This window comes from Ovis canadensis, chromosome 20 (assembly GCF_042477335.2).
Source record: "Ovis canadensis isolate MfBH-ARS-UI-01 breed Bighorn chromosome 20, ARS-UI_OviCan_v2, whole genome shotgun sequence".
NCBI classification, from domain to species: Eukaryota; Metazoa; Chordata; class Mammalia; order Artiodactyla; family Bovidae; genus Ovis; species Ovis canadensis.
Genome location: NC_091264.1, coordinates 22,820,206 through 22,846,206, shown reverse-complemented (window position 1 = coordinate 22,846,206; position 26,001 = coordinate 22,820,206). Strand labels below are relative to the sequence as shown.

At 58.1% G+C, this 26,001-nt stretch overlaps 1 protein-coding gene across 6 annotated transcripts in view; it reads right to left on the bottom strand.

Moving 5' to 3' along the window:
• The window catches only part of SYNGAP1 (synaptic Ras GTPase activating protein 1), a 29,950-nt gene extending 4,819 nt beyond the window's left edge, over positions 1 to 25,131 (bottom strand). For 2 of the 6 annotated variants that reach the window (XR_011251356.1, XM_069563992.1), the window contains exons 1-17: positions 25,050 to 25,131; positions 21,764 to 21,885; positions 19,561 to 19,666; positions 13,404 to 13,495; positions 12,881 to 13,002; positions 10,995 to 11,148; positions 10,677 to 10,775; positions 8,708 to 9,334; positions 8,429 to 8,573; positions 8,070 to 8,214; positions 6,344 to 6,580; positions 6,019 to 6,220; positions 5,660 to 5,838; positions 3,695 to 4,778; positions 3,179 to 3,352; positions 1,840 to 2,051; positions 690 to 793 (exon numbers count right to left, since the gene is read on the bottom strand). Coding sequence is in view for 3 of the 6 variants with exons in the window: in XM_069563992.1 (XP_069420093.1) it covers positions 730 to 793; positions 1,840 to 2,051; positions 3,179 to 3,352; positions 3,695 to 4,778; positions 5,660 to 5,838; positions 6,019 to 6,220; positions 6,344 to 6,580; positions 8,070 to 8,214; positions 8,429 to 8,573; positions 8,708 to 9,334; positions 10,677 to 10,775; positions 10,995 to 11,148; positions 12,881 to 13,002; positions 13,404 to 13,495; positions 19,561 to 19,666; positions 21,764 to 21,885; positions 25,050 to 25,116 (3,831 nt within the window). In the remaining 3 variants the exon portion in view is untranslated. Of the gene's footprint in view, positions 1 to 689; positions 794 to 1,839; positions 2,052 to 3,178; positions 3,353 to 3,694; positions 4,779 to 5,084; positions 5,127 to 5,659; positions 5,839 to 6,018; positions 6,221 to 6,343; positions 6,581 to 8,069; positions 8,215 to 8,428; positions 8,574 to 8,707; positions 9,335 to 10,676; positions 10,776 to 10,994; positions 11,149 to 12,880; positions 13,003 to 13,403; positions 13,496 to 19,560; positions 19,667 to 21,763; positions 21,886 to 25,049 lie in introns of all 6 variants that reach the window. The other 4 variants (XR_011251354.1, XM_069563991.1, XM_069563993.1 and 1 more) reach the window with 3 other exon arrangements.
• Between the last annotated feature and the right edge of the window lie 870 nt (positions 25,132 to 26,001).

The following is a 26,001-nucleotide window of genomic DNA, read 5'->3' as shown; positions in this document are numbered from 1 at the left end:
GGGCGGATGGCGGGAGCTGGGGTGGTCGGGCAGGTGTGAGGACCAGAGGGGGAGCAGGGCCAAAGAAGGCAGCCTGGGCTTTAAACAGAGGCAGGAGGGGAGGGCTCAGAGTGTGGGGCCGGGAGATGGGCTTCAAGATCCCAGGAGCTGGGAAGAGGCCTAGCGAGCTGTCAAAGACAAGGAGAACTGAGGGGCCCAGGAAGCAGTGGTGACGAGCACCCCCAGGGCACCCGCTGGAGCCCGGGACACAAGCACCCCTGGTGCCTGGGGCTCTGCGCTGGTGAAGCACTGCCTCCGGCTCCCTGGCCTGAGAGGCGCTTGGGGAGACCTTGCTCTCTGACTTACACGGGGGCCAGCCCGGAAGGGGCCGGGGCCAGGGCCAGGACTCGGGCCTGGGGGCAGAGAGGCTGAGGTTCTGGCTGGAGGTCCTGAAATGCGGCCGAGCAGGGGAGGCAGGGTGGGGAGGCACGGGGGGGGGGGGTGGGGGCTGACGCTGCTAGGAGTGACGAAGGCACAGACGACGGGATGAAGATGGGGTCGCGGGGACAGCCGAGAACGGCCGCCGGACGAAGGACGACGGGAGAGACGGAGGCGATGGGGCCGGGGTGGCTGGCGCGGTGACCTCACGAAGGACAGTGGGATGGATGGGGATGGGACACGGAGAAGATAAATGACATTGTAATTTCCACCTGAGCGTCGAGCAGCCTCTTCTTGGGTTCGGGTAGCGGCTCAGCCATGGTGGGGTGGTCCCGGCGCAGCTCCTCCTCCACCAGCATCAGCCTGAAGGGACGGGCTTCAGTGGGGTTAGTGGCGGGCACAGGCGGGGAGCCTGCCCAGGGAGATCCCAACCCTGGGAACCCTGCTACTCTCTCAAGAAGCTTTGGCACTTTTCTCCCCTGCACTCAGAATCCCTCCATTCCTTCGATCCCCAGAGACTGCCCATCATTCACCCGGCTTCAGGAATGCTTGCATCTCCCTGCTGAGGATGGGCCTCTGTGCCCCGGGGACCCCACCCACCAGGCACACAGCACTCAGCACTCTATCCATGAGCAGGCCCTTCCACAGACGCTGCAGCTGAAGATCTGCCTTCATTCCCTATGCCACCTCACGGAACTGAGACTGCCTCCAGGGCAGCCCCTGGACACCCCTGGCCCAAGAGGGGTCTCTACAATCATAATTCCCAGCTTCTCTCTCCCTTCAAAGAAGGTTCTCAAGGTGATTTCTCATAAAGGATATCACAGCAGTGGTTTTCCAAAAAGTTTCAAGTCAAGCTTTTCTAATTAATATTCCTGAAAAATACACTGAGAAGGGATGGCAGTGGAACTGGCCCTGGTTGGAGTGGGGTGTGGGGTCCTACCGAGCTCTCAAGCTAACGGACCCCCTTGTTGAGACACTTCCTTTGGAGCTCAGGGCTTGGCAGAGCGCAAGGGAGAGTGAGCATCGTTCACTCCAGGATGGAACACCTCTCCAGGATGGGAAGGTCAGGGGCCACTGTGGCTAAGGGACCTCTGCTTAGATTTGGGGTGAGCATCATAGGCTGGAGTCCCAGCCTAGGCCAGTCCAGACACACAGAGATGGTTGGACAGTAAGAAGTACACTTCTAAGGGCTTCAGACATTACTAGGAGAGAGAGCAAAGTTTAGTAAAGGGACATTTAATGCACTAAGCATGAGATTTCTCTCCATCTGGTAAATGGTGGAGGAGGTGGCATCCCTAGGAGGGGGGTGGGCTTTCTTCCAGGTGTCCTGAGCTGGGGGAGTGGGTGGGACTGGAGGCAGGGTTCGCTGACCCTCTTCAGCCTCAGGCTTTTCCTCACAGCCCTCCCCGGGCCGCTCCTCACCTGCCGATGATGCTCTTGATCTGGGAGTCCTTTTCCACCTGCTGCTGCCGTAGCCTCTTCTCGCTCTGCTCCAGCCGGGCCTGATACTGCATCAGGATTTTGCTGGTCTGCTCTTCCTGGGACAGCAATCTCCGCTCATATTCCTCCAGCTTCCGGTTGGACATGTGCAGCCGCTCCTTCAGCGAGTGGATCTCCTCCTCATACTCCTTCACCTGCCCGCCGGGCACAGGACCCCGCACTGTGAGGGGGTCTGGGCCTGACCGTGTACCCAGCCTCTACCCTGCCTGCTAAGCACAGCACCGTGTGGTGAGGGATCCTCACCAGTCTCCTCCAGCCCTTCCCTGGCCTCTTGATCTCCCTCTCTCTCGCACACACACAAACTTTTAAGAAAGTCATCCTATGTGGCTGAGGCTCTGTCAAGATGTAACAAGACCGTGGACTCCCCCATCCTAGCGGTACACACGTGCCCTCACGTTGGCACCTGGACTCAGGAAAACCCACACAGCAGCCTGGCCAGACTCATGGACACAGGTGGAAGGCATTTTGTCCTTGGTTTGTCAAATGGTGCTGGAAATAATTTATAATAAGCCCTAAAGACATTCTCTTAGCTCAAGTCTATCTACATCAATCCCAACATCTATCTTTGCTCAGAGACTACTTCTCCCCAAAAACATCTCTGCTCCTCCAGTTGGAATCATGTGTCCTATATGTATAATTTAACCCTGCAGTCTCCCTCTTCTTTAGGGTCCTTGTAGCAATGGGTCCCAAACAGCTTTCTGCTAAGTGAGTAAAGGCCAGAGCTTCGGCTTACTTTTGCCTGGGGCCACCGGCAGCTGAGAATCTGGACAGTCTTCCCTACGTGTGCCACTTCCCTGCACTGGACCTCTGATGGCTACCCCTCTGTCACTGATGGCTACCCCTCTGTCACCGGTGCCTATGGGACAATGACTGGGGAAGCCGCGCATGGCTCGTGGTATAACTGCCCTGCCTTTGCCCAGTGGATCGGCTCCCACTGCTGCTGCAGTAACTTCCCTCCTGAGAAGTCACAGGACCCAAGGGCTTACGCTCTCCCTGGGGAGGAACATGGATGCAGTCTAATACAGAGCATGCCTCCCCCGACAATCTACCATGTGTGGAACCCACAAAACAGAGCTGAAAAGGGCTTTTCGATGGACTGATCGTATCTTGGATCCCCTGAGAGACTGAGGGCTTCTCCGAAGGGATCGGGTCTTTGTCCTTTCTTCTCATAACTACTTGGCCCCAGGTGTTGCCCTTGGAAGGGACTAGAAGCCTGCCTTGTGAGTAATGACAGGGCTCGGGGCAGGGAGGGCCCCCGTACCCTGTCCAGTCGGCTCTCATCCATAGACTTGGAGTACTCCTTGAGTTTGTACTCTTCCCGCTCGATGTGGGCACTCTCGATGTCAGCCGACAGGTGAGGCATGTTGGAGACCCAGGCCACCGTTCGCTCGGAGGCCGGCATCGTGGGGTTCAGCGTGGACGGCGTCTGGGAATGCTGGGGCAGGAGGGGAGAGGGAAGGTGGAAGGAGGCGGGCGCTTTCAGAGGCAGGGAACACGGCCCAAGGAGACTGGGGTCCCCCCACTGATCCCCTCGTGAATGCTGTTCTCATCACATCTCTCCTGGGAGCCCCAAGAGGACAGGGAGGCCTATCTGTTAACTGACAAGCACACAGTGCCCAGAATAGCACGAGGAGCAAAGCAGGCCCCGTATGCACTTTGCTTAATGGACGAAAGGTGAGGAAACTGTGACTTCAGTCCACAGACTGTCGTGCTCCCCTCGAGCCGTCTCCTCCTCCCCTCCCGCTCGCTGCCCCACCGGCCCTCCCACCTGTCCTACCTGCTTGGTGATGGAGGGCTTGAGTCCCCCGCCGCCACCGCCGCCGCCGCCGCCGCCGCCCCCGCCACCCCCGATGCTGCCCTCCTTGCTGAGGCTCTGCTGCCGTGGGCGGGCAGGGCCATAACTCGGCTCTGGCGACTGCAGCAGGTTCCCACTGGACGGCCGAGGTTTCTGGGCAGCACTGACTGTCAACTGCTGAGACTTGCCCCTCTGCAAAGGGGGCGGCTGGCCCCCACCGCCCCCGCCACTGCCCCCACCACCGCTCCCGCCTGCAGGCCCTGAGGGGACAGGCCTCTGGGGACCAATGGTGATCTGGGGAGGGGACAGCATGTGCTGCAGGTTGTCCTGGAGTGAGAGCTGCCGACGGGTGAAGTCAGTGCCAGAGGGTCCAAACTCATCACTGTAGCTGTGGCTGTGAAGGATGGAAGCGGCAGGGGGCTTAGGGACCCCTGAGGAGAGGTCCTCGCTCTTGCTGTAGCCATGGAACGGGGCAAAGGTGTCCCCTGGGGGCTCTCCGCCTCGGTGGTGGTGGTGGTGGTGGTGGTGGTGGTGGGAGGAGGGTGGGCCGTGGCCGCCGCCCCCTGCGTGGCCCCCTGGGGGGCCTGGCCCATCAGCGGCCATGTGGAAGAGAGGATTCTGGAAGGAGAGGGGGATGCGCAGTTGCTGGGCAGGGACACCGTCTGTGGTGACGCCCATCTGGCTGAGGCGCATGCCAGCCGCCGTGATGGACGAGCCGCTCCCCTGGGAGAGGCGGCCAGCAGGTGCAGGCCGCAGACCCAAAGCCGCGGTCAGGGAGGCCTGGCTCGAGTGCAGCAGGTCCCCAACAGCCGCCAGGTTGGACACACTGCTGCTGTTGAGGCGGCCGCCGGGCCCATCGCCCTGCAGGTCCAACATGGAGACGCTCTTGTTGACACTCAGCATCTTCTGCTCCGGCTCTGTGATGTCTGAGCTGCTCGTGCAGTAGGCGGGGGAGGACCGGGCCAGGGGTGGGCGGCTGACATAGAACAGGTCTTTCCCCCCACCAGGCGGTGGTGGTGGGGGCTTCTCCTTGGTTGGGGAGGGGAGGCGAGCCATGTCCATAGAGCTGCGGGAAGGGAAGGGAGCACACGAGTGGGAGGTCAGAGTGGGCCACCGGCAGGTGAGCCTCTGTGGTCAGCAAAGGCCCAGGGTGAAGAGGGGGCCACAGGGAGAGAGGGCGGCAGGCGGGATGGCAGAGGTGCGAGAGAAACAGGGTGGGACGGGCCTCCAGCAGCGGGGGCAGATGGGGCAACAGGAGGAGGGATCAGGTCAGGTCTGGGCAGACGTGGGGGAGATGAGGGTGCATGGAGAAGGCTGGGAGTGGGCGGCAGACGGCAGAGAGAAGAGGGCGGGGGAGCGCAGAGCCCCTCACCTGTTGAGGCCTCGAGCCATGAAGGACTGAAGGTCGATGGAGCTGGAGAAAGATGCAAGAGGGGCGAGCACAGGCAGAGAAGGAGAGAGGGGGCAGAGGTCGGACGCGTGGAGGTGGGCGGGGTGGCGGATGGGAATGGTGTCATGGAGAGGAGGGGCAGGGCGGGCAGTGCCCGGCGGCGGAGGGAAGGCCCTGCGAGGGGGGGCCGGAGCAGGCAGGGTCTGCGGGGTCCTGGCGGGGACTAGGACAGAGCCATCTGAACGTCCTGACACCAGGTGGGTGGTCCCAGTGTCCTGGCCGAGCCCCAGCCTGGGGCAGGCCGAGGGCCCCCAGGCTGACAGCGCGTGGAGCTGAAGGGATGCTTTTGGCAGGGGGTGCTCTGCGCTGCTGGCTTCCTCTGACTTGAACAGGCTCTAGCCTAACCACTGACTGGACCTGTCTCCTTACAGTTTTCTCTAAGAAATCGCTTCTCTTTCCTTTCTTTCAAGTCCTCGAGAGAGGCACACGGACCCAGGAGTGTATCTGGGACAGACGTGTGGGCTCTTAGGGCACAGCCGGGGACTCCCGGGGCTCACCTGTTGAGGTCCCGCATCATGTAGCCCTGCATCTCGGCCGAAGGGCCCCGCAGCACCACGGGCTGAGGCCGGGGCCGCTCGCTCTGCCGGCTCGGCTGCCTCTGGATGTTGGGGTTCCTCAGTGCCGTGCTGATGTCATTGAGGAGCCGGGGCAGCGGGCCCAGCTTCAGGAGGGCTTCCTAGAAGGGGGAGGCTGTTACCCAGGGGCCTCAGAGTTCAGAAGGGGGAAGGTGTCTGAGCCCGGGAAGTGGCCATGACGTGTCCAGCATTAGAAGGGTGGCAGAATCTGCCCAGGGGATGGTCTCTGGGCCACAGGAGCCTCTGGAGACCTAAGGACCTGCCAAGGGGCCCGTGCTGACCTTGCTGAGCTGGGGCAGCACCTCCCACAGCAGGGCATGCAGCGTGGAGAGCTCTCGGCCCAGGTCGATGTAACCCTCAAAGCTACTGCTGTTAGTCAGCGTGTCCAGGTTGGAGATCTCGTACAGGAACTGCTGCATGGAACCCCACTCCAGCTCCAGAAACTCGTTCATGAAGCCCAGAAAGTCCTCCTTTGAGGTAAACCTGGCCAAAGCATCCAGAAAGTACAGGTCACACCCAGAAGGCCCCAACCCACGCCTGACTCTAGGGACTCAGGAGACCCTTCCTGCCAGCCCCACCCGACCCCCAGCCTGAGGTTTCCCTCACTTGGAAAAGTTGGCCAGGTTCTGGATGACCTTGGCGATGAGCGTGAGGGTTCTCGAGGTTTGCTCATCTGGGTACTCCTGCATGAGCCCGAAGAGGCTGGGTGACATGATGGCCGGGCAGAGGAAGCGCAGGAAGAGCGAGGCGCTTATCAGCCGGTCCGCAATGTCCTCTCGGCCCCTCTCTGCACAGCGCAGTCGCCAGGACGCAAACACCTCCTTCAACTCCCTCGGGAACACGCTGGCAGGGAGGGACGGGGAGACAGAGAGAGAGAGAGAGAGAGAGAGAGACCGGGACTGAGCCCCAGAGACCCTCAGCTTCCAGGGAACATGCTGAGGGAGGTGGTAGGAGGTGAGGGTGCAGAGACAGAGGTGAGAGTGACAGGGCGTGAGGGAGGGCGCGCAGGAGGAGGGCAGGGGGCTGAGGAGGAAGAGGGCTGCGGTAGGGGATGGATGGCGGAGAGAGGACTGGAGGGAGAGGAGGTGGGGGACAGGAACACACGGGAGAGAGACAGCGCATGTGCCAGAGAGATGAGGAGAGCAGGAGAAGAGAAGACGACACCGGGAGAGACAGAGATGGGAGAGAGATGGAGGGTCACTCGAGGTACAGGGAGCTCGGACCCCCCCAACTCTTCTGGATTCCAGGGAAATGGGGATGGAGGCACCCCAGGCATGGCCCCAGTCCCTGGAACAGCTCAGTGTTCACGCCCCCAGCTCCCAGGCCCTCCTCTGCAATGTCCCATTGACACCTTAAACTTCGAACCATGGAAAGTAGAGCTGAGCGTTGCTCCCACACCTCCAACCTCCGCTGAGTTCCCCCTCTTGACTCCCTGGTTCTGTCAGTGAGGCCACTGGTCACCCAGCCACCAGCCTCACGGCCTCAGGACCCCCACGGACACAGCCCTTCCTTTCCAATCAGCTGAGGACACCCACTGATCCTCTCCGCAGAGGGTCCTTACAGCGGCCCCTTTCTACTTTTCCTGCCAGATCCTGACTTAGGATCTGATTTCCATGCCTGACACAGTAACAACAGCCCCCAACTAGCCTGGACTTCATCTCCCTATCCAGCTGCCTCTGCACCCATCTCTACCGAAGGCCTAACCTTCATGGTCACGATACTGTACACCATCATAGGCGTCCCCTGACCTACTGAGAACTCAGGCTCCCTTACCGGGCAGTGAGGCCTTCACACGCTAACTCTCCTCACCCCGTCGGACCACGTGGCCCTCCGTTCCCCACTGAAGTGAGCCACACGCTCCACTAAACCACTTCTGCCTGCTGCCCCAGGACCTCTTGCCCTCACGCATGGGTCTCCACAGCCTTCTCCCGAGGCAGCTTCTCAACCCACCATGTTCTATAGGTCAGAACCTGGCCCATCTTCTAAGCCCGGCCCAGGAACACCTCTCCCATGAAGCTGCCTCTGCTCATCTCCAAGCTCTGCCTTCTCTGACCTTATGTGTGGAGGCAGGATGGAGGGTCCCTTCCTTGGAACTTAACATATACTACACTGCCCCTTGGCTTTCTGCATCTCTGATATCCTGCCTGCTCTGGTGCAGGGCCTCTGAGGGCAGAGGCCAAGCCTCGCAGCTCTCTGTCTGCTCTATAGCACTGAGCGCAGCACTCTGCCTACAACTGGTTCTCGGGTCTCTTTGAAGATGGACAGATGGGTGAACAGATGAACACACGACTCCCCCAACCCCGGCCCCCCAACCCAGCGTTCCCAGTCTCACCAATGGGAGTTGACCACCTTGCACAGGGCCAACTCACAGCACATCCGCAGGTTGGCCTGGTGCTCAGCCAAACTGGACGCCGTGCACTTGATGGGGTCCACCTCACAGTTCTCCTCCGATTCATACAGAGCACGGATGAATTCCCCTGCAGGGTTAGAGGCACAGTGGGGGTCAGTCACACTTTCAAAGGGCAGAGACAACTAGGGTTTGGGAAATCTCAGAATCAGGCTAGAGGCTGGGGACTCTGGGTCTGGAAGCATCAGGCTGAGGCAAGGTAGACTTAGGGTCTGGAGGAGCTGTGTTTAGCGTTGGGCCGGGTGTCTGTAGGTTTGGGGAGAAGGCCTGCAGGGGGGCTGTACCGATGGCATCCTTGAGGTATTTCTGACCAATCAGTCTCATGTACTCTTCTATGGCTTTAGTGGCGAGCGTGTTCTCGCGGAATATGAGGTGTTCTCGTTCCATGAACCGGTCCACCTCGGACATGGCCATGTCTGAAAGGAAGTCCTGGAGTCCAGGAAGAGCCAGGGGTCAGCCTCTGTTCAACCCAAGCTCATGAAGACACACATGCCCTTCCCTTACTGTCCCCACAAGCGAGTGCCCATGCCCAGGTGGCCTTGTCCTGAGGGCCCAGCACTCACCTTGGCCTTGCCCGTACTCTGCAGGATGTGAACCAGAGCACTGGCGACCTCCTCCTTGCCCTTGACATTCAGGGCAGGCTCCAACACCGCACAAAGCATCCGATAATGGTTGGTGACGTACTCGGCGAACTCCTTATACAGCTCCATGGGCAGGATGCTCATCGTCTGGTAACGCGCCTTCAGCCGCACCGCTGGGCAACCTCCTTTGCCCTTGCCCCCTGAGCCACCCCCAGAGCCCCCTCCCCCACCCGATCCCCCCATACCCCCAGAGCCCCCACTGCCCGTCGGCAGGGTCACAGGGTACCACTGCTCTGTGAAGTGGCGCCCGGCCAGGGTGGCCACAGGCACAGTCACCAGGCCAACATAGCCTGCCTTGTCCTTCTTGCGCTTTTTGTCTGAGTCACGGTATAGGTGCAGCCGCAGGGCCCGGACGGCCGGCAGGTTGTTGAACTCGAAGTGCTCACCCCAGAAAACGGTGTCCCCCGAGGCCGAGCGGGGCTTAGAGGTGGTGCGTGCATACAGCATGTCATCTAGGCAGAGCTCACAGTAGTATCGCTTCTTGGGGGGCAGCTCCCGAGCCTCTATGATCCACAGCTTCAATACGTTGTCCACCCGGCGGCTGTTGTCCTGGCAGGGTAGGGTGGGTGAAGGGGAAGGGCCAGAGAGCCAGAGACACCAAAAGAGGAGAGACAGTCAAACACCCAGTCTCTGAGACCAGCAATCACAGGGTTAAGAATGTGTGTGTGGAACTGAACCTTGTCTCCCTCAAATTCGGTCTACTCGGAACCTGGGAATGTGACCTGTTTTGGAAATATGGTCCTTGCAGATAAAATCACATTGACATGTGGTCAATACTGGATTAGGATGGACCCTAAATCCCATGACTGGGGTCTATGTGGAGAGGGAAATTTTGAGACCAGATATACACGGAAAGGAGATGAAGATGGAAGTAAAAATTTTGCAGATGGAGCTATAAGTTAAGGGATGCTGGAGACTTCTGGCAACCCCCAGACGGTATAAAGGGGAAGGGGAGGGTTCTTCCTAGAGCTTCCAGAGGAGCAAGGCCCTGCCAACACCTTGATTTTTGACTTCTGGTTTCCTGACTACCAGAGAACAAAATTCTGTTATTTCAAGCAGCCTGGTCAGTGGCGGCTGTTACAGCAGCCAGAGGAAGTCGGTACAGACTGAGCTCATGCGTCAGTTGGTGGGACCTGCACTGGGAAAAGACTTCTAAAGTTGTAATGATGAACCCATAATATTGAGGTGGGATCTGAACAGGAGAACTGAGGAGTCTTTCAAAGACAATCAGAAGTTAACTGGAAAAAAAAAAAGGCATAAATGCAAAAGGTGAGAATCTACAGTTAATGCAAAAAGGGCCTGGAAGCTGACGATGACCAGTGAGGCTTCAGTGTGAAAAGAGCCTGGTATCTGGACTCTGCAGGGGGGAAGATTGCAGCATCTTGGGTCTAGTTTTTAAGGAGGACATTGACAAACAAGGGTCTCCACAGAGGAGCTCACTGGAAGCTGGGACACAGAGATGGAACTGGGAGCATTTCTCCTGGGAAGAACACAGACTCACAGAATTTTTGAGCCAGAGGGACCTTAGAGATATTCTACTTCAACCCCATTCCTACCAGTTGTACAGAGAAGAAACCATGGTCTCGAGATTCAGCTATGTGACCAATCTATGTGTCCTACAGAAACACTGCAAGCGGGGGCTGGGTGCCCACCTGTCAGGGTATTAGGGGGACATCCCTGCTTGCAGGGAAGATGCACTGGAGGACATTCCAGAGCCCTGTCAGCTCTCAATCTATGATTTCTATGGAAAGGAAACATCATAAGGCAGAAGAAAACAAAAAGAGACAGGGGGACTCCTCCTACTCCTCCACCTGCCCCCCACCCCTCTCACCCAGGCCCCCAGCCCCCTGGACATCACCCCGCCCCGTCTGGAGCCCCAGACATGCAGTACCTTGTTGGGCTTCACTGCCCGCTGCAGGTTCTCGATCCATTTGTCCCTTTCAGCGGCAGAACGACAGGCAAAGCATTTTGTTCCTGATGACGTTGTTACCTGAAGAGGGGTGTGGGGTCAGAGGGGCTCTAGAAGGGAGAGGACTCCCAAGGCTGGGATCACCCCACCATCTCTTCCTCCCGGCCATTCTTCCTTCCTCCCAGCCCCAGAGGCTTCTGTTTGCCTGACATCCCACCTCTGCCACCTTCTCCAGGCCTCTCTGCCTCCCTCTCCTGGACCCTGACCCTTGGGCCCACCCCAGCCCCACACACCCAGTACCTCAAAACAGAACTCCTGGCCCAGAATGGAGCTGTGCACTGGCTTGATAATGGAGTCTTCATCCAAGTTGAGCTCCAAGGCCTCGGCCGCACTACTAGGACTCAGCAGGGACTCGTGAGAGTGCGACTCCTTAAAGCTCTGCATCAGCCGGGCCCTGGCAGGGTGGGGGACCAGGAGCGGGGATCAGGGCCCAGCCTGCTTACAAACCCAGAGGGCTTCATTGCCAAGTGGGCTCTAGGATGGCGGAGACCTGGGGCAAGCACTCCTACATCCACTTCCCACAGACACAGAAACCCGGCCTGTCCAGGGAAGGACACAAGAGGTGTGAGACAGAGCCCCTCCCCACAGTCCACCACCTACGGGGTTTTGAATACTGGGAACACCTAGAAATATCTCAAGCCAGAAATGACCCATGGCAGGGAAAAAAGGAAACAGGTGGGCTTTGGACAGTTCTAGATGGGATTTCTAGGTGATCACCCCTCTAAAAGACCCCACAGCTGTGGGAGTCTTGATTCCTGGGAGTCAAGAATTAGAAGTACGAAAATGTTGTTTTGGGCCTGCCACATAGGTACTACCTAAAAAGCACTTAATAAATCCAAGAATGAACGAGGTAACAGAACACATTTTAGCAAAATTGAGGGAACGAGTGAGGGAAAATAGTAAGAAATACGAGAAGGCTGTGGGCAGAAAACAGAACAGGAGCACGGGTCTGGGAATGAGAACTAGGGAGGGAGAGGTGGGGAAAGGAGAAGACAAGGAGGGAAAGAGAAGAGCAGAGAGACGGGGCGGCAGGAGGCGAGCAGGGGCCCCGGAACGTGGGCTGAGGGCACAGGGCGCAAGCCGGGGGGAACTTGGGAGCACCCCTCAGGAGAGCAAAGGCCCAATCGCTGAGGCTGAGGGGAGTGGAGGCCGGAGCCACAGGACGCAAGCTCCGGGAGCCAGCGAGGGGCTGAGGAGTAGAGAGCAGTGGGGAAGGGAGGGGGAGCTCGGGTGTGGGAGCCTCCGTGGAGCTATTTATAGCAGCCCCGTCATCTTGGGCTCCATTGCCGTCAGCGCGACGCTCCCCCGGCCCCCCGCCCCCGCGGCCAGGAATACCAGGCCCTCACCCCCTGCCGGCCCCAAATCCAGCTCCAGGGACACGGAGGGGGAGGGGAAGGTGTGACTCACCTAGCCCAACTCCCTACCTGCCCTGCCTCGGGGGCGGCCAGACGGGGGTAAGGAAGGACAGGTTTCTCCCCTGGGAGGAACCGGGTGAGGGGGGAACCCAAAGAGGGACCCCAAGAAGCAGACCCCAGGGGCAAACGAGGTTTCCTTCCAGCCCAGCCCTGGCGACGGTGCCCTCTGGCCTGTCTGCGGCCTTCCTCCTCAGGCTCAGTCGGTGATGAACCCTCCAGCCCCTCTCCCCCGGCCCCGCCCCGGGCTGTGGACCTGCACACCTGTGCTGCCTGCCCTCCTCCACACACGCCACATGCACCTGCCGCCCCGCCCCGCCCCGCCCCCCTTCCCTGGGACCCTCCACGCAGGATCCTCCGGTCCCTCCCAGCCCACTGCCCCTTCCCCATCCTCTCCCGGGCTGTCACTCCATCTCTGTCCTTCTGTGCAGCTCCATCCACCCCAGCCTGGAGCCCATCCTTCCCCGGCCAGGAGAGCCCCTCCTTGGCTTCACCTTCATCCCCTTTCCAGCCAGCTCCCCGTCCTCCCCCCCACTCCCCACCTCCTGCTGCTCCTCCATTCTGGCCCCTGCCCCATAACACCTCTCAGTCAATCTGAGGCCGTCAAGCTCTACACTCTGATAGCCCCCACAGAATGGGCAGTGGGTACTCCAGAGCCCCCTACTCTGCATCCAAATCATCCCACCCTGGTCCAGCCCACTTCAGACCCCTTACCGGTCATGGTCAGCACTTCGGAAGCGAGGCAGGATCTGGCGGAAGCTGCTGGTCCGGTCAAGTTTGGGTTGTGACTTCGTGCGTTTGATGGAGCTTTTTAGCCTCCGGCTCAGGAAGCCTTGCTGGGTTGGGGGAAATGGTGACAGGGGTGGGTTGGGGTAGGGTCAGTTCCACCTGCTCACTGCTCAGCTGGTAAAGAGCCCCTGGATGAAAGTGGGATGGGGGGAAAGGGAAGTCTCCAGGGTGAGAAAAAGGGGACAGGAGCCCTGCTACCAGTTTGTCTTCCTTTGCTCCCACGGGTGCGAGTGCACACACAAACACACACACACCAGCCTAGAGAAGGTGGGAGGGCTGGTCTGAGAAGCAGGGGGGGCAGAGCCAGGAAGGGGGAAACCAAAGAGGTGGGGGGACACGCACGCACAGACTCTTCCTCTCCTGCCCCCTTTCTCACAGTCCAGGGGCTCCAGCTGGGACTGGAGGGGAGGGGACCAGCTGAGCCACATCTGGCAGGGCCTTCACTCACCGAGGGCCGGAAGGGTGCGGCGGGGGCGGCCTCCATGCTGTACTGCTTGCCCCCTGGGACACTCTTCCTCCTCGAGCGACCCAAGTGGTATTCTGGAGGGGAGGAGAGGGCCGGCAGGGATGTGGGAGGGGGTCACTGCAGCCCCGGGTCCACCCTGGCCCCAGCACATCTGCCCCCTCCCTCTGCCCCTCAGCTCCAGCCTCACCTACCCCCCGGGAAGCAGCAGGAAGAGCAGCGGCGGCTGAGAGGCTGGCGGCGGGAAGGAGGGGGCAAGGAACCTGAGCCGGAGCCCCCAGAGGGGGACGGGGTGGGGGGCCTCAGGCCCATGACTGGGGTTGGGGATGGCAGTCAGCAAAGGGGCATGGCTGAGAGCATCAGTAAAACTCCAGGAATAAAGGACACCGAAGAGCCACGGAACCTAGGTTCTTGGTGCCCACACCCCCAGGAAGGGGTCAGCTGAGGGGGAAGTCGGGTTAAAGGTCATGGGCCAGAGGCAGGCTTTCCTCCTCTTTCAGCTGGGCACATCTTCCCCCCGACCCCACTCCTGGAAGCCCTGTCTGTCTGGAGGGCCAGGACTGCCTCCCATGACCCCCTCCCTGGCCTGGAGGGGGAGGTCCTGGAAGGGACCTGTGCGGAGTGGAAGCGGAAGCAGCCTGGGGACAGCAAAGGGCAGGGGGGAGGGGAGAAGGGGCTGGCTCCACGTGCACTGCAGAGGCAAGGAGTCAGAAGGGAAGGGGGAAGGGGAAGGGGAAAAACGAAGGGGAGCAGGTAGAATGGGCAGTGGGCACTCGGGAGACTCCCAAGTGAGGGCAGGGCGAGGAGGAGGAGGAGGAGGAGGAGGAGGGAAGGTGAACGCGGAGGAAGCTCGGATGGCTCTGAGTCTGGAGGGGTGGCAGCTCGGAGGAGGGAAGCTGAGGCTCTGCTGCCAGGGAATTGAGAGGGGCTGAGGAGCTAGAGGAGAATGAAAGTGGGGGGATGCCAAGCTCGGGCTCCAGCTCCAGAATGGCTGCCCAGGCCTGGGCTCCCCCCTCAGCCCCACAGTCACCACTGCAGCCAATGGGGGGGCAGGTGCTGCATCAGGGGCGGGGCTATCATCTCCACAGCAACAAGAAGCTACAGGCTGGTGGGGGGGACCGGAAGAGCCGCCTGTTAACCCTCTAGTGTCCAAAACAAGGGAGGGCCACAGCCACAGCTTCACTGTCAGCTTCCTGAACTGCAAATCGCCTGCTAACTGCCCGGCTTCCCTATGCCTCTAAAACCCAGGTGTTAGGAAATCTACACACAAAAATGTGGATCCCATGACATGGAAACCCTTGTCAGTCCCTCAGCAACACATGTGTGGAGCACAGAAACATACACTGAGCTGTGTGGGGAGGGGGACACATATACATGATAACCACAATACGAAAAATAAAGAGGAATCTAGGTGCTTATGAGACATGCAGAGAATGGTGAGTTAGCGGTGCCACAGGTCTGCATCCTAAGGCCCTGGGGCCCACATACCCCACAGGACACATGCTTAGACATATGTGAGCACTGCAGCAGGGGAGTGCATACTTGACCCTGACGCCCATGAGAGCTGCTGGTGTGGACCTGGGGCAGTCATGTAGGCAGCACATTACAGAAAAGGACATTTAACCCAGAGACCCACACAGGCCCCCACACAGGGGAGGCCACTTTAACCTTTAAGACACGTGCTTTTGTAAACCATGATTCTGACTGCATCAAGGTACCCCCATACCCCCAAAGCACAAGCATCCTTCATTCACAGGAAAAGTACAACCACACCAGTCTATTTCAGGACAACCCCTTCTTCCCCAGCCCTTTCCTGACTCCAACACAGGAGTCCCTGATTGCTACCAGGATAAAGAAAAATCAAGGAACTAATGCATTAACTACCCTTCTGTTACATACTCAGCAGTGCATCTAAGGGTTCAGGATATTTCCTTCCTAAGTCTTTGCTTTTCTCAGGTCTGCTTGCCTCATTCTCTGCCAAATAATGCAGTTCAACCATTATGTTCATATAAAAGTTTCTGTAATAAAGGCAGAAAGTCTAACTTCAAATCCACTAAAATTCTGCTTTAGAACTAAAGAATTAACAGAAGGAGAATGGATTTGCTAATTGGTTTGCTTGATTCTTGGAAGTAATGTAATCTTACACATATAACCAAGTACTAAGAGGCACAAACTCATATTTAAGTCAGAGGTACACAGAGACCACACACGCATATGCTTACAAAGACCCTCACTGCCACAATGAAAAACACACACACACAGGATATCCTGTTCTTAGTGCTGCATGCAGTGACATGTTCAGAACACATGCCACAGGCCCATGTCCACGCAGAGAGCAAACCCGAAAAGCACACACTGAGATCCTGGGCCTCCATGTCCCATCCCTGCACGATGTATACACGCATGCATACGCATAACAGCCACCTACACAGACCCGTAACACAGGCATTGTGCGCACACCCACACATGTACACACCCTGTATACACACACAATTGCACTCACTCACACACACAGCAAGGGCTTGCAACCTCTCTAATCTTGTCATCACTCACAGAATCTCCCCCAACCCTCCAATCCCCCAAACCGTTAACCTTCCCTTTGGCCTTTCTCCCCTGTCACACCCGCTGGCAGCTCTCAAGGGGAGCCCCGGAGGAAGGCTGCCAAAGCAGGTGGAGGAACAGAGCTGGAGAGGAACGGGCACCTCTACCAGCAGGTCCTGCTGCGCCAGGCCTCCCTGGGAGCCGGCCTCTAGGATGGCCTCTCCTGAGCCAGCCAAGCCCCATCCTACAGGCCCACACAAGCCCCAGGCCCGGCCGCCACTCTCCTCTCAACAACAGCTTCACAGAAGGCCTGACTCTCTTGCCCCTGCGCTGCACCCCCACTCCCAGGCCCCCTCTCCACCAGCTCCAGCCACTTCCCCACCTCCTCTCTCCTCTCTTCTCAACCTGCTGCCACCAAGTCCCACCTGCCCAACCCCTCCAGCCATCAAGTCCCACCTGCCCAACCCCTCTTCAGCCATTCCCTCTCCTTGCCAAGCCTCTCTCAGTCCTCCTCTCCCCCAACTCCCCGCTTTTCCTTTTTACCCCACTCTTTCCCTTTTCAGCTAGCTTTCCTGTCTCCACTCCTTAAGGGAGCAGGGGCTCACACCTGCTAGCCCAAAGGTGTTTCATACATGGTAGGATTCCAAAGAACACACTCACACACATTTACTCTCTCCCCCCACTTGCATACCACCCACATCCAGACACGCCCTGGACACCCATGCTGGGACTGACACAGATACCCAGGCCAGTGATGGAACACACATGCAAAGACACACACCTGCCACCAGGGACACAGACATCCTCCTCATACAGCCACATATCCCCACACACAGGAGACTGACAGAAGGCGAGCCCCAGCCGGGGACATGCGTTCTCAGGGTCAGAGGTGACAGGGACCAGTGCGGCCAAGGGCTGCCCCCCAAGCAGCGGGCAGCCCAGCAGAGCCCTAGGTAGGAAGCAAGCCGAGGGCAAGACAGGCTGCAAAAGGCTGGCTGCACATGTGCACGCGAGGAACGGGCCCCCGTGTGCACATGGCACTAACCCACAGGAGACACAAGCCTGGACACCGACACACACGCGGACACTGGGGCTGCCGCCTCCACCGAGGGGCTCCAAGACCACCCTACACCGGCCGCCCCCACACGCTCCGGAGACTGGCCCCACGAGGCCAGTTTCCGAACCCCCCTCCGCTGCCCCCCTCCAGTTACCATAACTCCCCCCACTCGGCAGATGCAGCGAGAACATGCGGAGGGAGCAGCAGCAGCAGCAGCCGCCGCCGCCGCCGCCGCCGCGGCCTCCCCACCCCCGCCCCGCGCCCACGCACACACGCGCCCCCACGCACACACGCGCCCCCACGAGCGCGGCGCACCCCCCACGCGCTCCTCGTCCGCCCGGCCCCGCCCTTACCTCGCACCGCCCCCCGGGGGGGTCGGGGGGGCTCCCCGGCGCGGGAGGGGCGCGTGCGGCAGGAGAGGGGGCGGCGCGGCCCGGCTCGTGCCGCCCGGCGCGGTGGGGGCGGCGGCGGGGCCCGGGACGGCCGGGACGGCCGCGCGGTGACGGCCGCGGGAACGGCTCCCTCCGCCGCCGCTCCCGCCGCTGCCGCCGTTGCCCGGGCCCCGCCGCCGTTGCTAGGCGACCGCTGCTGCCGTGGCCGCCTCTGTCACGAGCCCCGTCGCCCGGAGACAGCGCGAGAGAGACGCGGGAGGGGGGCGAAGGGACCCCCAAAACCAACCGGGCCTCCCACCATCCCTTCCTGAGCTGGACCCCCCATCCAAACCACGGAGCAATGAGGGGCGGCGGCTCCACCCAGGAGAGGAGGAGCCCTGAATGCCGATGCCCCTTGAAGGTCCGGCGACCTCTCCTGGGCTCAAGAGTCCACAGCCTCTACACATACCTTCTCGGACCCAGGCCCCCAGGGTCCCAAAACTTCCAGGTTCCTTGCACATTCTCCACTCCCTTTACACATTCCACGTCCCCTTGAGAACCCCAAACGTTCACCAGCCATCAACTCTTTCACTAAACACTCCCCCCAAATATATATACCCCTGGACCCCATCCCAGCCCCTACTGAACTTCCAACACAAACACCTCCACACACCATCCCCAGTTCCAAACATACATGAGTGCCCTCCTCCCTAACACACGAGACCCACACGAGAGACCCCAGACCCTGAGGAGTGACAGAAGATAGAAGGGGAATATATGGGCAGAGACGCCCACCAGCAGATATCTAATCAACATGCCCCATGAGCAGGTGACCATTCTGGCCTGGACACACAGCTATGCACACATGGACAGAAGCCTCTCCCAGGCATGGACACGACTGACTCTCTCTCTCTCACACACACACACACAGATGTGACAGACATCGCACACATTCTCTATACACATTCCACCACCACCAGCAGCACCACCTGGCTTTGCCTCACAGAAATGTGCTACCCACACGCCCCCATGGTCAGAAGTTTCCATGACAATGACACACAGCCCTGGCCAGCGATCCACCCAGGGTCCCAGAATTGGCCCCCAAGAGCAGTAAGGCCTGAGCCTATCATAGAGAGCTGAGGGGAGCCAAGGGATAGAGACAGGCCACTGGCTCTACGGAAGAGAAACTGGAAGCCTGGATCCCTGAGGGGAGGGGGCTGTTGGTAGAATAAAGGGGTCACCAGGGGTTGAGGGGATGAAGGACCTGGACCCTTGGTCCTGGAAGGGGGACACAGTGGTAGGGGGCAGTGACAAGGGGGCTTTCTGGGGGCTGAGGGCGTCTCTCTGCACCTTGGCTGCAGATCTCTGTTCTCTGCCTTCATCTCCCCTCACTGTTCCCATGGAAACCTTTTAAGCGAACTTCTCAGGAAGACAAAAATCTTTTTTTAAATGACTAAAGAGGGGGGTGGAGGGGGGGCAGAAAGAGGGAGGGAGGGGAAGAGACAGATGGAGAGAGGGAGAGTTGGAGAGACAGACTGAGCACACAGCTCCACAGACAGACAGAAAGGAGATGAGATGGGGGTCTGACGGAGTTCCACCGAGAATACAGGGGAGAGGCAGACGACCCAAGAGCGACAGAGAAAATAAGAGAAATCACGGAGGAAAGCGCAAGAGGGTGACAGAATTGCAGAAAAATAAAAACAGCTGATGAGAAAAAGAAAAGGGGGCAAGAGGGAGGGTCCATAGGCCAGAAGGTCTGGGAGAAGAATCAGGGGCCTGGGGGGTGGGGCAGAGGTCTGGGGGCAGGGCGGGAACTAGGTCATTCTCTCCAAGATCCCAGACCCAGGCAGGGGATGGGCAGGGGCAGCCACACTCGGACAGGAAGCGAAAGATCTAAGCAGACTATTTTTACAAGCGCCGGGGAAACAGTCAAACTTCGCTGCTGGAGAAGAAAAAGAGAGCGAAACAGCGAGGACCGCTGAGGCCTCTCACCCACAGCCTGCGTCCCGCTCAGACCCTACACGAGGGCGCCGGCTCCGCCCCGGCTCCCACTCGGTGCGAGACTTCGTCTCCGCCTCCTCCCGGCCCCGGACACCCCCTCCCCTGAACCCAGGCCCCCGCAACCCCCTCCCCGCGCCTGTCCGGGGCACGAGAGCCTGCTCGGCCACCGTACCATGCTCGCCGTGGGGCCGCCCCTCCACCGGCACGGAGACCGTGCGTCTCAGCAGTTTGTTGCGACTGGACTCGCTCCTCCGGTCCCGGATCAGAAGGGGGTGTATCTAGGGGATGCGGTGGAGGGGGGGCGTCAGACCTCGCGGGCCCAGGCCGTCCCTCTTCTTTCTCTTCCCCACCAGAGTAGGACAAGCCTCCCTTCCCACCAGTCTGACCACCTGCCCCCGCCCCACCGTACTCTTTTTAAGTGTCTCGGGGTGAGTAGATTTCTCATTGCCTTCTCTCTCCAAGTCTGCTCCCTCATCCCCTCCTGTCCCACCCTCCTCTTTTCTTCCACCATGTCTTTTGAAACACCCTCCAGGGAATCCCCGCAACTACACTGGTCTTTGCTGTTCCCCAAATCCACTTTCCCCTTGACCTTCAGTTCCTCTATTCTCCCTGTTTTCCTCCCAACCTCCCACCGCCCTCACCCCCTTCCCTCCCTCCGTGGCTGTCACGGGGGTAGCAGAAGCTGCATTTATAATCAGGATCCACAGCTTGTCTCCCTCCCACGGCCAGGCTTGCGGCCAGAATGGGACCCAATCTCCCCACCCCCTAGAGGGCCTGGTCACCTCCCCCCAACCTTTCATTGCCTTCCATGGCCACCCCTTCAGCCTAGCTCACCTCCCTTTAGCCATTACCTCTCCCTAAGCCTCATCCCCAATTATCCCTGGCCACCTCCTTCCTAACCTTCCCCTCTCCACCCCGCCAGTCTCCAACCCTTCAAGAACCACCCACCCCACTAGTCCCAGCCTGGGCTCCACAACCCAGCCAATTCCAGTTCCCTGTGGCCCTGCACACTGCCGTTCCAGGACCCCCTCCACAGCCTTCCTACCTCAGTTTCTAGCCACCAGTCCTCTGGACCTGTCTGTCCCCATCTCTTTCATTCCTTCATTGTCCCACCCACTGTCCAACCTCTTCATTCTCACACAGTCTCCAGTTTCCCCCATTCATCCTACAGACCCCAAACGCTTGGCCACGACTAGTGACCATTCAAATCGGCCCCCAGTACCTAACACTTGGACTCCCTAAAGCACCTTTCCCTTGAGTCACCATGTCCTCCCTGGACGAAACTTCAACTTGACTCTGTGCCTGGGAAGCTCTCTACCCAGGCCTCTCTCCACACTCACTTGCCCCCCAGATTCCTCGAAACTCTGGTTAACCTCAACTCCAGTTCTAACCCTGCCTCACTACACCCTTCCCGACAGCTTTTGGGCCGTATCTCTCACCACCTCTCTGGTCTTGCAGGTTATCCTATCAGTCTCTAAAGCTTACCTAAGTCACCCCCACCGCCTGAATCACACCTCTGGGGATCCACTCTTCATAGGCACATCTTCTGTTTCCTCCGATGGATGCTCTACTGCTGACCTGACTCCAAAATCAGAACCCACACTCCCCTGGGCCTCCAATCACACTGCATGCCTGCCACCTCCCACAAGGATGCTCTTCATTTCACATCTTCCACTTTGGCTGGTCCTTGCCTCTATCCCACTCTGACTCCTTTAGACAACTTCCCATGTTCCCAGTTCCCCTCACCCCCCAGGCGTCTCTTCCCTCATATTCCTTCCCTGTGTCCCTGGCAAAAGCCCTCTCAGCATCTCTCTAAACCCTGATCTCAGGCTTCCCTGTCTTCACCACCATCCAGGCCCAGACCTACTGCTATCATCTCTCCTTGTACCCTGCAGCCCCTTCCCAGTTCCCTCAGAGACCCCACTCTGAGTCCATACACTCTGCCCCATGCCCAGGAAAGGACGGGGAGTGATCAGTGATTAGGCTTGCTCAGTATGGAGAGAGGAGAGGGAGCTGTTCCCTCCAAAGTGATCCCCGTGTCTTCACCCTCCTCCAAGCCCTTTTGTTTCCCTTTCCTAGCCTAACCTATCTCTCAGTAGGAGCAGGGTGAAAACAGAAGGTACCCCCAAATCTTCAGAACCACAGCTCCTCCCCATCACTGCACATGGCCCTCAAAGACCCCCTAGCCAAGGGGAAAGAACCCCTGCCCCTTCTGACATCTCAACCCAAGTTTCAAGGCCACCCTCCTCCCACCACTTGCCAGTATCTTCCCCTTTGCCATCTCTGTGTCTCACGTCCCTTTGCAAATGAAGATTCCCCCATCCTTCTCTCACATTTTCCCATGCTACCCAGAGATCTCTTCCCAGCCTGCTCACCTCGTCCTCATCCAGCATGAGAAGCTGGTTCCCCGAGATGATGCAGAACCGAGGGTTCCAACCAGGACGATCATACGGGGAGTGAACGTATTGGGCTCGGTGCATAGGGGGTCCCCGCACATCTAGGGCAGAGATACACAGAGACCGTAAGGGAAGCTCTATGCACTCAGGGGACAGAGGAGCCCATAAAGGGGAGCAAGGGCCCCCACCCACCTTGAGGAGATCATAGAAGGGGGTGAGGCCCCTGGAAACTATAGAGGAACAGAAGATAAGCTTCTCTGCCTGGGGCGGTGGGAACTGAGAGGCTCAGTAGACTTGGCAGAAGAAATACAGAGGAGTGGTTCAGAGGGGAATGATATCCTGACAGAGAGAGTATGAGTTTGGAGGCAGAGAAAGGGGAAGGAGCTCTCCATCCACCTCTGAAAAATCAAAAGTCTGAGGGTCCAGTAAAACTGGCAGAAGAAAAATACAGGGAGGTTGGTGGCAAGTGTCTCTGGGAAGAGGGAGGGCAACCAGATAGCTGCAGAAGACAAGGATTTGGAAGGTGGCCCCACCCATCTGCGAAAGAGTAAGGAAGCCTACAGAGCTGTGGGAAGAAGGATGAGGATGTAGGAACATTTGGGTCATGAGACTAAAAGCTAAATGTCTAGAAAAGATAGGGAGTGAGGAGCTGACTTGTTCCCAGGGTCAGAATCCTGAGAGGGCCTCCTCTCCTGCCTCTCTGCTTTCCTTCACTCCCTCCTCCCCAGCCCAGCCCTGCTTATCCTTCAGGGAAAGAGCTGCTTCTGCTGGTGGGAGAGGAAGGATGGGTCTTGTTGGTATCTGGCTGTGGAGGGGTTGGGGACTGAGGAGGCAGGAAATATGCCCTTGTTTGCATGTATACTGAGTTGATCTCTTCTCCTACTCCATGCCCAGAGGTCAAAGAGTCAATACTGCCCCCCTATCCCACCTCCCCAGTCTCCATGGACAGGATGGAAGCCAACTCCTCAAGTCGGAACCTCCCTAAGGCACCGTGAGAAGCCTGAGGAAGGAAGAGAGGAGGGCAGAATGAAAGATCCAGGCCTGGGACATAGAGGCTGGGGACGGGGACAAAATCCAAAAGTAGTAGGCTAAGGATCTACTACAGTAGACTAAGGGTCGCCTCTCCCGATTCTGCTGTTCTTCCACACCCCTGGGCATGCAAAGTGCCTCTCCTTTAAACCCCAGTGCTGCACACCATCACGGGGACATGTGGGCAGGCCCTATAGAAGTCAGAGAGAAATCAAATTGGTGACATCAGCGTGATAGAAAATAAGTTAAGGAATGAGGGTGACAGAGAGTTTAGAGGAAAAAAGATCAAATCCCCTTACCTTTCCAGGATAATTAATCATGGGAATATTGCAGGAAAAGAACTGGCCAGTGAACTTCATTCCAACTAAAAGCTATGAGTAGCAGAGTGTTAAAAAGTCTAGCCCCTTTCTGTCTATAAACATGGTTCAAATTTACCCAATCTGCAGGTCAGAGACAAGAGGTGAACTCCCTGAACACAGGTATGCAAAAGCCCCAATCCTCTTCAAACTCTGTGTCAGTGTCACCTCAGAGACATACCTTTTAGATAAAGAGATCACCAAAACCTAGGCTCTGAGACTGCAGATACTGCAGGAAACGTGCCCACTGCAGTCAGACCCTGAGGACTCCCAGAGGGGACATCTGTTGATTCACATCATCATTATAGGAGGGACTGGGTCAGACAGCAGCCACAGGGAAGACAGTTAGACTTCAGGGGACACCCTCCTCCTGGGAAGGGGGAAGGACACCGGGAACTTCACTTAGGAGCAACTCCGGAAATGCACACATACACAAACATTGCCTGGACGTAGGATGATTCTGGGAGGCAGATGCAAGAGACAAACAGACACAGTTAAGAAAGAGGAAAGATTTACTAGGATGAACAATTCCATGGGGCTCAGATGGGGATCTCTTGTAGGTCCTGTTCCAACTGTCAAAACTGGTGTCTTTGCTCCCCAAATCTCCAACAGCCCATGAAGGAGAGGAGACAAGAAGAATGGGTGATAAGAGATGGGGTCTTAGGGGAAAGTAAGTAGGCACAGACTTGTGGTGATAAGATAGGGAATGAGGTGGGAAAGAAGGGATGGGGTGGAGAAGAAATAACAGGAATGGATCTAAGAGAGGAAGAGTCAGAGATGATGGTAAATCTTTAGGGACAGGGAACACACCAGAAGGGCCCAAAGGAAGTGAGGGGGACATAACAGGGAGACTAAGACGAGGGGGCCAAGGAGGAGAGGGTGAAGAGGTGGTAGAGATATAAAGGACTACCAGGTGGAAGAGAGGGAGAGAGAGAAGGGACACCAGAGCAGGCACTGATACAGGGGAAGGACACAAGGGGGACTCATATAAGGAACGGACACCGTATGTGGGGAAAGATATAGGTGGTGGACACCAGAGGGAGGGGGAATGGAAATAAGGACTGGAGGTGGGGGAGGGGTGAAAGTGGTGAAGTGAAGGAAGTGGATAAACCCCCAGGGATTAGGTTTCAATGTTCAAGGGCCTTAATGAGGGCCTGAGTCTGGGGCAGGGTCTTAATCTGCCCCCTACTCCCAGCACTCAGTTTTACTTGTATTGCCCGCCCCCTCCTCAATAAACACATACCTAATTTGGCCCTCCCCCTGCCCTGGTCTCTCCTCCCCCAAACCCATTCCCCATTCTCTCTCCTGTCTTCCCTCCATCTGGACCCTCCATTCCCCGCCCCCCCCCCACTGCCTCCCTCTCTCTCCATCTGGCCCCCTCTCCTCTCCCTCCATCTCCTCTTTTTTTACCCCCTACCATACTCTGAGACCCCACCAAATCCTACCCCTCATCTTCTTGGCTTCTTTTTTCACCCCTATGTTTTAATTTTCTTCATTTTCCCCTCCTAGCCCCTCTCCTAAGACTCTGTCCTTCTGTTTCCTTGATATTTTCCTCATCTCTCAGTTCCCACCTCCAAATTATTTCTGCAGCTCGTCCCCCAACCCTACCCTTCTATCTTCCCACCTTCTCTGGCGATCTCTTTTCCCTTCATCGTTTCCCCCTCAGCCCCCTTCAAGGCCTGTTTCTTGGCCCCTCCGGTCCCTATTTACCCCTATCCTCCAATCCCTCCTTCCCCATTGCTCCCATCCCTGCCTTCCGAGTCCTCCTCTCTCTTTCCATTTCAGCTGCTCCCCTCCCTGGCCCCAGCTCTGCCCAGCCCCCCCCGCCCCTCCCCCCTTCTCTCCCCCAACTGGTCCTCCCCCTCCCCTCACCACCGTACCTCTGAAGGGGGCATAGGACATCGCGGGGATGCTCCCCCGATGGATGGAGGCGCGAGACCTGCTCATCAGGCCTGGGGGGGAGGGGGCGGGGGGGCCGGGGGAGAAAGAGAAGAGAGAAAGAGGGGGAGAGAGAGGGGGAGAAGGAGGAGGAGGTGGAGGAGGAGGAGGAGAGAGGAGGAGAGAGGAGCAGAGAGAGGCAGAGAGGAGGAGAGAGAGGAGGAGGAGGAGGAGAAGAGGAGCCAACGGCAGCAGCGGCAGCCGGGAGAGGGAGAGAGAGAGAGAGAGAGAGGGGGGCGGGGGAGCGAGCGAGAGGAGAGCAGGAGGAGGAGGAGAGAGAGTCCCTGCAGCCCCCACCCCTACTCAGTGAGAGCCAGGGAGGGAGAGACCCCGACTCAAAAACTCTCCCTACAGAAAAAGAGCGGTTCTAAGGATGCAGACCCCAGACCCTGATATGGGGAGGCTCCAGACACATAAAGATACCTTGCCACCTGGGGTTGGGGGGGTGGTACAGGGGATAATTTGAGGCACAAATCCTAAGTCTAGAGGAAAAGAGGCCCCAATCTCAGAAAACAGATCCCAGACCACCCCCACCCCAAGATGGGTCAAAGGTCAAAATCTGAGCATTCAGTCTCAAAAAGGTTCTTCATAGCTACAGAAATCTTAAAGACACCAGACTTAAACTGATTTCAGGGACTGAGATCTAAGACCTAGACTCAAAGGAAAAGATGAGACCAGATTCAGAAAGAATCCAGACATGAAATTAGGTCTTTGAGAACTCAGACCCACTGAGAGATATCAGAGACCCCAGACTTAGATCTCAGAGAAAAGAAACTGCAGACTCAGAGGCTGATAACTCAGACACAGAAACTCCAGACCTTGGTTGGGGGGGGGGGGGGGCAAAAGAGACACTCTACTAGCCCAGAGATGAACTCAGAAACCCCAAACACATAA